Source organism: Lacerta agilis, chromosome 5 (genome assembly GCF_009819535.1).
Source record: "Lacerta agilis isolate rLacAgi1 chromosome 5, rLacAgi1.pri, whole genome shotgun sequence".
Classification (NCBI taxonomy): Eukaryota; Metazoa; Chordata; class Lepidosauria; order Squamata; family Lacertidae; genus Lacerta; species Lacerta agilis.
The window spans coordinates 20,352,351-20,363,760 of record NC_046316.1 but is presented as its reverse complement, the minus strand read 5'-3'; the positions used below and the strand labels follow the sequence as shown (position 1 = coordinate 20,363,760).

The 11,410-nt window shown below is 42.5% G+C and overlaps 2 protein-coding genes across 4 annotated transcripts in view; one reads left to right on the top strand and one right to left on the bottom strand.

Moving 5' to 3' along the window:
- Positions 1 to 238: 238 nt before the first annotated feature.
- ADIRF (adipogenesis regulatory factor) lies at positions 239 to 9,089 on the top strand. 2 transcript variants are annotated; one of them, XM_033148797.1, is made up of 4 exons: positions 239 to 331; positions 5,346 to 5,549; positions 7,884 to 7,946; positions 8,824 to 9,089. In XM_033148797.1, the coding sequence occupies exons 2-4, from the start codon at positions 5,486 to 5,488 to the stop codon at positions 8,949 to 8,951; spliced, it is 255 nt and encodes an 84-aa protein (XP_033004688.1). In that variant the 5' UTR covers positions 239 to 331; positions 5,346 to 5,485; the 3' UTR covers positions 8,952 to 9,089. The 2 variants fall into 2 exon arrangements, with proteins under 2 accessions (XP_033004688.1, XP_033004687.1); XM_033148796.1 differs by lacking the exon at positions 239 to 331 and having other exon boundaries at positions 5,283 to 5,549.
- Positions 9,090 to 9,638: 549 nt separating this feature from the next.
- GLUD1 (glutamate dehydrogenase 1) overlaps positions 9,639 to 11,410 on the bottom strand; it is a 33,182-nt gene continuing 31,410 nt past the window's right edge. For both annotated transcript variants that reach the window (XM_033148792.1, XM_033148791.1), the window contains one exon: positions 9,639 to 11,028. In XM_033148792.1, coding sequence (XP_033004683.1) covers positions 10,909 to 11,028 — 120 coding nt within the window. In that variant the 3' untranslated portion in view covers positions 9,639 to 10,908. The remainder of the gene's footprint in view (positions 11,029 to 11,410) is intronic.

Sequence of the window (11,410 nt, the reverse complement as noted above, 5' to 3'; positions counted from 1 at the left end):
GGCAGTTGAGCAAACACAGCCCCTCAGCTCTGCTTCTCTTTTTGCATGCTGATTGCAGCATCTGGGCTTGACGAGGCATATGACCCTCACCTGTTCCAAGCCTACTCAAGCTGAGGAATCACACACCGAGAGCTAGCGAGCCTCACATGGCCAGCTAGGAAAATGGGTTTGGGGCCCTTGCCTGCCTCTGCCTCTTGGAGCACCCCTCCCGCTGCTCCCTATGCCTCAGAGCCCACCGTGTTCATGGAGACAGGGGCCTCTCTAGCTCTGGGTCCTGCTGCTCTGGTTCCTGTGCACTGACTCCCATCCTCTCGTCATCCTCCGTCACCCTGTGAGTACTTCCTACATGAACCTCTCCTTCCCCATCCCCAGCTTGCCCCTGTGTATCACAGTCCCGGCTACACCCCTTGCCAGGATCCTCTTCCTCCTCCCCGTTGTCCTGCCAGTTCATGACACCTTGTATGCCAAAGTTATGGCCCTTAGATATGCCAGTCTTCGGTTGTATGTGTTTTTCTTTGAATCAATCAATCAATCAATCAAAAACACCTTCAAAGCAGCCCTGGGGAGTCACCATTCTGATCAGAGAAAGGGAGATGGTGCGTCAACATTTCCCCTTTGCAACATTTTGTCCATCTAAGGCCTCCCCAGTCTGATATTTGCCCCACTGGAGGTGGGGATGCTTGCGTACAAATAGCAAAGAGTGGGACAACCTGGGCAGGGCCTTAAAGCCAAGGACAGAGTTTGTGCTGGATGCATAATGCGATGGGGACCCAGTGCAGGGATTGGCGGATTGGTGTGAGTGACGGAGAGATCAATGCTTTTCAGAGAAGAGTTTTGGGTTAGAGGTTAAAAGGCTTAAGCTGTGACAACGGAAGGCCAGAGAGCCGCAGCACACACCCAAAATGGTAAATTTGCATCATTTATTGTGATGCAAAATTTTGAGATACTTTTAGACAGGTTATTATTTTGTAATGCCCAGGACAAACAGCCTCAGGTTAAGCAACACTGATGCACATTTTCACATAACCTGTCAGTGTTACTGCACTTTCTCTTTCCAGCCACGGTGTGGAGTAGAAGCCTAAGAATATAATTCTCAGGGTTTGCCGTGTTTTCTTTCCACAGCTTCTGAAGCAGTGCGTGCTGATGTTAGAGATTAAGGCACATGTAGGAACAAGACAACTGACCACAGTTGAATTTGTTTTCTAAGTAAATGTGCACAGAGTCAGGCCAAGGCATTCTGCTAGGTAGAGCAGTGAATGGCAGTTCCTCCCTTCCTAAATAGGGAAGCGGGGAGAGTTTAATTCAGTGCTTCCCAAAACAATATGAGAACCAAAACACAACGATCCTTCAAAATTAGCACAACTCAGTTTTGCAGTGCAGTTCTCCCCCCAAGCAATGCTCACAAAAATGTATATATTTTGGGGGGGGGAGTGCATACAAAATTAATATGTGTATTACTGAAAATCATGCGTTGTACTAGGGAAAGCTCCTTCAGAAAATGTGTACATTAGTCAAAACTGCATATAAACATGCATTAGGAGAAATCTGTAGTAAAACACTGGTGAATTTTCATTTTTTAAAAATCGGTGCAGAAATGTGGAAAACTGAATTTAAGATGGGGAAAAAGAGAAACCGAGAGAACTAAAATGGACAGATCCCTCCATTCCTATTCCTGAGGCACACTTTCCCTAATGAGGCCTCCCACCGCCAGTGCCCTTCCACCATTCGGTTTCCGTTTGTACACCGAGGTAAAGTTCACAAACCGGAACACCACTTCCGGTTTTGCGGAGTTTGTAAACCAAATTGTTCGTAAACAGGACTGTTCTTAAACCGAAGTACTACTGTATCTGAAGCCAGGCAAGATATTTGGGCAGCTACCTGAGCCTGAGAACCAAGCAAGCGGCTCTCACTTCCCTGACAGTAAAAAGAGAGTGGTGAAAAATCAAATAACTATTGTTTGCCCTCTCATGACACCCAGAATCATGTGTGGGTTGTTGTTGTTGTTGTTGTTCAGTCGTTCAGTCGTGTCCGACTCTTCGTGACCCCATGGACCAGAGCACGCCAGGCACGCCTATCTTTCACTGCCTCCCGCAGTTTGGTCAAACTCATGCCAGTCACTTCGAGAACACTGTCCAACCATCTCATCCTCTGTCGTCCCCTTCTCCTTTGCCCTCCATCTTTCCCGACATCAGAGTCTTTTCTAGGGAGTCTTCTCTTCTCATGAGGTGGCCAAAGTACTGGAGCCTCAACTTCAGGATCTGTCCTTCCAGTGAGCACTCAGGGCTGATTTCTTTAAGGATGGATAAGTTTGATCTTTTTGCAGAGTCTCTAGAGTCTCCTCCAGCACCATAATTCATGTGTGGGAGCACTCATTTATTTTCTAATGGTCGGACTGGCATCACCGCAGAAGACAGCAGCTAGGGGCCTACTTTTAGGGGGTTTGGGGGGGCAGGGGAATGTCATTGATTCAATAATAGTGCATGATGCAACATGCCATTGACACAATAATAGTGAATGAGTGGTGGGCTTATTTTGGACCACCCACACATCATTCTGCTGTATTAGCTGTTCTATGATGCTCCATTCCACACAGCAGCAAGCAAGCACTAAGATCAGAGAAGTGACACTTGTAAAAATTCTCCCTTCTTTTTAACACTTAAAGGCCCTTATCGCTGCATCACATACCAAGCTGAGCAGATATGCTGCCCAATATGCATTGTAAACACGAAAGAAAACTCTCCTTGTCACCCAAAACTGTATAAATAATTACTGATGCTTGCCAACTGCCACCTTAAGAGACTGGGAGAATTGCTCTTTTGGGGAGTGAGTAGTGCCATTTTTCTAGAAAACTCACCATGAGCACCTCCCTTGTTCTCTTATAATGGCAATGGCGCCCACCTGACAGGTGCTGGAACTGAGTTCCAGTGAGTTTTGGCTGGGGGGAAAAGCCTCTTTAGGTCTTATTTCTGAGTACCTATATTATTTCTGTATTAGGAGTGCACTGTTAATGAATGCTGAATTTAGAAACTGTGGAAGTATGGGGGATTTTTTCTTCTCTTCCTCTCCCTATTTTTGTCTTTAGGTATGAAATGTGCATTTTGTCACTCTCAGGGCATCCTATTGGCATCTGGCAGTACACATAAAACTAGAAAAACTGGAAAAGGTTAAGAGGCTGTCTTGCCTGTCAACCTACCTCAAGGACTCTTTTAAAAAGCCTAACCTGTTGCTTTAGCGATATGGCATGTTGTCTGTCTGGCTGGTAGGCATACCTAACATTACCTAAAAGTGTACTTTGGACACCATAGTAAGCAACGTAGAAAGCAAGCATCAATAAGGAGCAAGGGAACTTTCCGTTCTGAGAGCAAAATGCCTACCTTCTCATAGGTATTTTTTAATGTTATTGAGATTTCTAGTCTTTCCCCCCCTTTCTCAAATCCAAGACTCGCCGGAGGAATGCATGTGCACAGAATGTAAGGTGTTCGGGAGACTAAAATAGCTTTCCAGTGTGAAACATAAGATATATTTTACCACATGTATTGGCTATTGTCCCCCCACCCCCCAGCCAATGCCGCCACCCGAACAACCCCTAAACAATTGGGTTCTTCTATAGCTTAAAACGGGGGGGGGGGGGAGAGATGGTGGTACTACTGGAATAATCAATCTTGCATTTGGTATAATATAAATGCAAAAATCATGCATTTGGTATAATATAACTGGATAACCTCTTTTTGACTTCTTGAATAGAAAGAAAAAGGTATGAGCCCAAGATGCCTGGATTGAACATTGGGAAAACATCAGCGGAGGGGAAAAAAATAAATGGATACTACTCTGGATTGAACATTAAACTGCTGAATAGTTCTTACCTTTAGGAAACTTCTCCTAACATTTACCTGAAATCTGCTTCCTTTCATTTCCCACCCATTAGCTCTCTAATTCTGCCCTCTGAGCACCTGAGAACAACAGATTCAGAAATAAGGCTTCTATGCTAAAAACCATTTGTTTGGCTTAAGCCCTGGCACTAAGAACCAATGCACCAGAAACTGAGAATTGGCAGGCAGGCAGGAAATGATTCACTGACTATGGAGCACTTTCCACCCTATGCCTGCACCTTTGTGTCTGGAGCAGGAAAAGGGTGAGGTATCCTGGTAACTGTTTTTGTCAGCTGGCCGTTGCTATCAGAAACAACCCAAGAGATGCAGAAGTCCATAGACTTCAACTGGTTACCCCCCCCCCCCCCGGGCCAGTTCGTGAATGGTGAGACTTAATGCAATCAAAGGTTGGATTTTAGTTCAAGAACTCTGGGACAGTGGCATAACTGTGCAATGAGCCATTGCCCATCCTCTTATACATAATGCTCATCATCTTTTTTTTGGCACCATCTTCCAACAAGTATCACCTCTCACAGTTCCAACTCTCCCATCACACAAGTGGTACCCTTGACTAGCATGGAGGCGAGAAGTTCATCACATAGCATTGTCACATGGGTGGATTGTGTGAAGCCACTCATTTGCAAAGGCAGAATCCATCTGCCATACAATGAGCCTCAGCACAGGAACATAGGAAGCTGCCTTATGTTAACATCAGTCAGACTATTGGTCCATTTAGCTCAGTCTTGTGTACTCTGACTGGCAGCGACTCCCCACCAAGAGGTTGTGCACATCTGCTGTTACCTGGTCCTTTTAACTGAACTCAGTGGGGAACCTTCTGCAAGCAAAATATGTTGTCTAACACGGAGTGATCTCTCTTCTTCCCTAGAGGAGTCCTTCCATCCGATGAACCCAACTGATAGCATTTTCCAGAAAGGCAAAATTCAGGCAGGTTGGCACAATTTGTGATCCACCAGACTGAACATGGTTTTTCGGTCACAGATCAGAGGCTTGCCTGATGCCATTTTTGCACTCAGGTGTGCCACAAAAAAAAAAAACCACAACAGGAACCACAGAAGGCTGAATTAATCTCCTGCGCAGCTGCATCCATTTGGTCACAGTTTTCTGATTTGAAGTTCATGTGCTTTCCAACACAGCAATTAGTATCTTTGCACTGGTGTCATTTCCCCAATCCCACACATTGAAATTTACCGTTATTTGGCCTTATATATAACCTCTGGCTCTTCCGAAAGCCATAGTTATGGAAACGTTTCATAACAGCAGGCTGGCCAGTCCAGTCCACAACCACTCTTGTTTTGCAGCTGTGGAAAACTACTTTGGTTAAAAAAGTTTTTAGAAGTGCCAAACCCCACCCTCCCTTGCAGGGAGGAATACAGTAATTCCAAACATCCCTCCACTTCCTTTGAAGTCAGGAGTTTGGTGACTTAACAGAGCTCTGTGGGTTTTTCTGGATCCTAGCTGGGAGGAGTTTGCCATTCTATAAGAGCCAACTCTTTGGGAAGCAACAAAACAGCGCTGGACTGCATTTGAGAAAGCGACCGTCCGCCAACTGATCTACAAATCAGGGAGCAGGAGATCTCATCCACACAAAAGCAAAAATGTTTAAGCTGATTCTTGAAGAGGAAGCAAAAAAATTGACCGGGACCGCTCCCCAGGATGCAGGTAAAGACACTGAGGTTATGTCTTTGTTCTTGTAAAACCACCAGTCTATATTCTACTTTTTCAGTCACAGAAAGATCTATCCTTAAGTAATGCCAACGTCAGACTTGGGGTGGGTTGTTGTCTTAACAGCAACTTGATGTGCAGGTATTACTATCCATTTATTCTCTATGCTGTCAATAGCTTTGAGGTGAACGACCTCTGCCTGAAACCCTTGAGCCACAGGAGTCCAGAAATGCACTAGGTTTGATGGAAAAGTAGTCTGATCTCATGTAACACAACTTTCAGTGATTTTACCTGCTGATCATGCTCCAGTGTAAAAGGAAAAAAGGCTGCAAGGGTATTAATTGCACAAGAGCAGATTGGGTCATTTCTCTCTTGGTGTGTTAGCAAAGCTCCCTGGGACCTATTTTAATTTTTGTTACCATATATGTTCAACTTTCTTCTTCTGCCTTAGTAAGCCTCTTTGGAATAGGGTGGGAGTAAAAACCAAGCACGAATAACTTGGATTTCATAAGAAGGCACTTTGGATCTTGCCTTTCTAAGTGAGAAAATACCCCTCCCCACAAAGTTAACACCTGTATTGTCCCCTACAAGGGGGGGGGGGGATGGGAGTGTACCATACTGCATTGCCACATGGGCTTAGCCAGGATTTTTTTGGGGGGCAGGCCATTTGTTGGGGGGGCAGAACCCTCAGTTAGATATGTATTTTTTATTGATTTCTATTCATTTAAGGGGGGAAGCTGCCCCTCCCTGCCTACGCCCATGATTGCCCATATTTATTTTACAATTGAAAATTAAAACAATGAAGGAAAAATGTTTTCTGGCATTGTTTAGCTTTAACAAAAATGTGTGAAGATAATTCAAAGTACCTCAAATTGAATTTCTTATTTATAGATACAAAAAGGTTTGATTTTTCTATCAAGAAATGCACTGCCTACAGTAATTATCCTGACATTTAAATAAAAGTTCTGGAAGGGCGTGGGTCCAGAAAGCCAAACAAAGACCCCTCTGTTTCATAATTGTTCAGGTTTTCCATGCAAGTGTTTATACCAGGGCTTGTAATCAAGGCACAAAATGTCATTTTAGAATTCCAAAATAAAACTAATTATATAAACAACAGGGTTTGCCAACTGACCTGAAAACAGCCTGGCCGGCAAAAAACCAACAGGCAACACTTTCTGCAGTACATGGAGAAATATCACCAGCTATTGCCTAGAAATCCAGCTTCTGTTCAAGCTACTGCAACGGGTTGCTTGAAAAACTGGCAGCCTTTCTAAAGAGTTTGGATGGACACTGCAAATTCCTTTTTCTCTCTGAAATGCTGGATTCCCTTTTCTTGAGCTGGACTTCAAGTAAATGGAGTTTCCCCAACCTACTGGAAAATGCTTCAGCTGAGATTTTTCTGCTTTGGTCAGATAGCAGTAAAAGGCCCAGGATCTGGTGAGAAAAGTTGGCAAATCTTCTGACCTGGGGCAACATGGAGGATTTATGCAACTTCCTTGAACAGTGTGTATATTGACTATCACAGGAATGCAAAACTGAAATGCATGTTAAAATGTTAATGATGTATAGAGCTTCCTTACTAAAGTAGCTGTGGCTCATTTTTAAAAAAATAATTATAGCATTTTAACTCCACTCTTCAGCTAAAAAGGCTCCCAGAGCAGCTTGCAGATCAATTAAATACAAGACAGTCCTTCGTGCTTATAATCTAAGACACAAAAGGAAGAAAAAGGCGAACTCAGGCATCAGCTCATCAAGTTACAATTAAGAGTGACCAGCTAGGATAGGAACAGTTCAGGTAGACTGATGTAATAGCCACTGCCAGGTGAGATACAAGAGAACCAAAAGCAAATAAATCTCTCAGCAGAGCTAGTGTAATAAAGCTACGTGTTTCTCTTCCTGAAGATGATTTATGACATGTGGAACCAACAAAATGTTGCATTGCGAACTGCTCCTGTTATGGATTTTAGCCAGCCAGTGTGTCTTCCACGACGATTCTGTTCTATATACTCTTTCCCTCTGGATTTCTATTTCCGTCCTCCGACAAGCAAGCCAGCATGTTGACCCATTAAGCATGCTCAGATTTTACTGGGGTATGTTGGGTCCTCCTCCGCCCTTCTAGGTTTTTCCAATTTTTTTTACCTTCTGCAAACCTTGGGAGTCCATAAAGGCTTGCTGATACCTCACATTGTGTGCTGGGGTAATGCTTTTTGGCTATGTAAGAACCAACAATGAGTTTGGTATTAATATATAGGATACACCATTCATGTGCTTGGTACAATTCAGAGAATTGCAAATTTCCTATTTCTGTGATTTATTATTTTTTACTTGCAGTTGATTCAGCAGGTCAGGGCGTGCAGAAAGTACTGGACCAGGTTACAGAAGCTGGTCAGAAAGGTAAGGAGGCATCCTTCTAATAACCTGGGCAATTCTCAAAATGTGTGTTATCTGGATGGCTTATAAATGCAGAAGAGACTTGGTGCATACCTTCTAAATTCAGATTTCCCCCCACCCCTCCAGTAGAGACTTAAGTGGGGAACAGTTTTTCTGTTCCAAATAGTAAACCTGTGTTCAAGTAACTGGTATCATAGGGTTGCCATACGTCCAGGAATTTATTGACAAGTCCTCCTTTGGGGGTCCTACATTCCTACCTGGGGGAAATTTTACATTTTTTAAACAAATGTCCTGGATTTTGGTTTTGTGTGTATGGGCAGCTCTGGTTCAGACTCGGGCAGCGGGGCTATTGGGCAACTGCCCTAAAAACGCTCTACAACTTTTTGTGTCCAGATTTTTACCTCTTCAAATATGACAACTCAAAAATCCAATTTAGCTCTTTTCCACTGTGCTAAATACCAGGTATTACCTTGAGCCTACCCAGGCGGCTAGTGTTTTTGAAATCAAGTTAGCAACCCTCACGATAAGCATTCTGTTGCTCAGTCAGAAAAGATGCACTTTGCATGCAGATGTCAAGTGTAACCCATGGCAAATCTAGCTTAAAAAAAGGTTCATGTACCAATGTAATTGTAAAGGCCATTGGCGGAGACCCTGCAGAGACATTGTCAGTCAAGAGCAGACAATAGTGAACTAGATCTGAAATGCTGCAAGCCAGCTTCTTTATGTGGTGAATGGGTTCCTTAAACAGCATGTAGACTCTCCCCCCTCATGCACACTTGCACTTCCAATACAGTTCTACATCTTATAGAAAAAGCAAACCACATATGTAGTCAGCCATTGTCTCTCACCTCCTTAAATTGTTTTGCTTTTTGTTTTGAAGTGGTAGATGACACCTGCAAAGCTGCACAGGATACTGGAGAAAAGGCTGCACAAAGCCTAACAAGCCAGGCAACTGCCTGGGGCACAGCCTTTGGACAAAGCGAAGACCAGAAGAACGTTTCAACTTAAACCTATTATACTGTTTTCTCTTATTATATATTTAATGGACAGAAATTCTTCAGGTGTTTGGCATATATTCTTTACACCTTCATTAAAAGTGAAGCTATAAATCCCTATACGTTTCGTTAAATTAATCTTAAAACTCTGTTTCATTGTAACTAACAAGGTGCATGTTTTACATGGTGGTTCAATACACTGTATTGAGAAGTGTTCATGAGGCTGGTTTTGCAGAAGGCGCTAGGGCGTGTTAAGTGGGCATACACATTTTATGCGAGACTCGAGTACACATGTAAAATGTAGTATGTGGCTTTAACTATGCATCATCTTACTAAATACTCCTCAGGTAACACGCAACATTCTATGTGAGTGGGGGAGCCTCCCCACCCCACTGTGAAGATCCTGTGTGCAAAGCTCAGATGAAACTCCATTTCATGAAAACTATTTGGAAAAACTTCAAAGTTTTGAGAGAAACTATAAAAACAGTTTGCATGTGTTTTACAGCAGTCAGGAATAAAATGGATCAGTAACTCCTTTGTATCATCCCAATCAAAACCAAAGAACACATTGTACAAATTTGATTACCAGTACTATGAAAGATGGCTGAAAAGTTCTCTGTCTCATTCCAAATCCAGCTGCACTCTATTTACACTGAACGTTTCAGCTCTCATGATGTTGTGAAAAACACAAACCAGCATATGTTTGGAAAGGTCAACTTTTAATAATTGCTTTTGTTACCATGTTATGTCATGAGTTACAAAGTCGCTAGAAAAAAGCATGAGTTCTGGGAAGGCTTGGGTTGTTTTTTGTTTTTAAAAAACAATTCATATTCATTACATAAATACACCTGGCACTTTTATAGGACTCCTCTGGACAAAATACCTATCAAGAATCCTCAAAACTCTGATTGAGTCCTGGCTTCAAGGCCCCCTCTGTATTAAACTACCAGTATTTATGTTCAGAATATGCAAACCACCAAAAAAGAGAGAACAAAGTCAGCATGTTAAGCCACTACACAAAGTTTGTAGTAGCAGCTTGCCTCCTTGTTGCCAATGATTTAATTGTTCATTGAGGCAATAGCTAACGCTAAAAGCTCTCAGACAATAAAACACAACTGAGTAAGAGGCTACACAAATTCTTTGGACTACCTAAGATTATGCTCAAGTACATGTCAATTCTTCTTTTAAAAAACAAGTTTAATGAATATGCTGCAATAAGATTAAACACAAGAGATAATTTCGCTGGGTGCCTGTACAACAATGATAATGCTTCAGCTTATAAAAATACTAGCTCCTGGAACCCATCTTTTTACATGCACCTTGCAGTGCTTGAGTAGAGGATGAGTACATGATTTCAAGGCATCCCTGTAACAGGAGCACAGGTTATAAAAAGAAACACACACATTGCCTAAGGAGAACCAGGTGTATGATGCTGCTAAGTGTAAAAATGAGAATCCTATCAAAGATATTCCCTGCAGGAGGCCTGTTCTGTCGCTGATAATGCCACTGCATTGATCATCCAAGGCCTTTATTCAAAGTGCCAAAGCTGGGAGAGTTATTGTTTGAAAACCAAAGTGCATGAATAGTTGGCTATTTGCTCCAATAGCACACACTCGTGTGATCTGAAGCTTCGCTAGGTTGCTTATTGTGGCTAGACCACAGGTTCATACAATAAAAAGGTACCTTTTTAAAGTTTCATGGCAAAGAATACTTGGAACCTCCCCCCTTCCCCCAAAACAAGTGCATATGAAATGGTTATCTTTAGATATCTTTCGGCATGAAGCACTAACCCACAGATTTATTTATTTATTTAATGATGAAAGACTAACTCAAACTGAAGCCAACAGAGAATCATATCTGCTATAGTTAAGTGAGAAAAGAGGGATTTCTGTGGTTATATGTAAACTTGAAATACGCTTTCTGAAGAGGGTATGCAACAGGGTGCCAGACCTTGGCAGATGACTATCCGTTTATGTGAAGGTCACACCAGCTTCATTGTACACCTTGAAGACTTTCTCAATTGCATTGACGTAGGCAGCTGTTCTCAAGTCTAGACCTAGATTGTACTTCATAGCAGTACGCATGATTTGCTGGAGAATACAAAAATGTTACAGCGTGAGTACAAAATATTTACCGAGCTCTTATTGAATACACACACAATGCTAATATTGATCAGACTTGGAGAAGCCATTGAACAAGGAATATAATGCTCCTTAATTAGCTCGGGCTTCATATTCAATTTCTAAATGGCACAAGGTAGCCAATAAAGTGGTAAATGAATACTTCTACAATTTATTAAGCACAGGGACCTATCCATTCTGTCTTAATATTGGGGCATTGACATTCAGCTACTCTTAATCCTGGAAGATGCTGAGAAACACACCACAGAACTGATGACAGAACAAACCATTTTAAGTCAGCTGCCATTCCAGACAATGGTAGGAATGAGGAGCTGCCTCAGTGTATTCACTC

Excerpts from the sequence above, each read along its gene's own strand:
- ADIRF (XM_033148797.1), top strand. The coding sequence starts at position 5,486 with ATGTTTAAGCTGATTCTTGAAGAGGAAGCAAAAAAATTGACCGGGACC. Across the intron at positions 5,550-7,883 it reads GACCGCTCCCCAGGATGCAG|TTGATTCAGCAGGTCAGGGC; the intron begins GTAAAGACACTG and ends TTTTACTTGCAG. Across the intron at positions 7,947-8,823 it reads TACAGAAGCTGGTCAGAAAG|TGGTAGATGACACCTGCAAA; the intron begins GTAAGGAGGCAT and ends TTTGTTTTGAAG.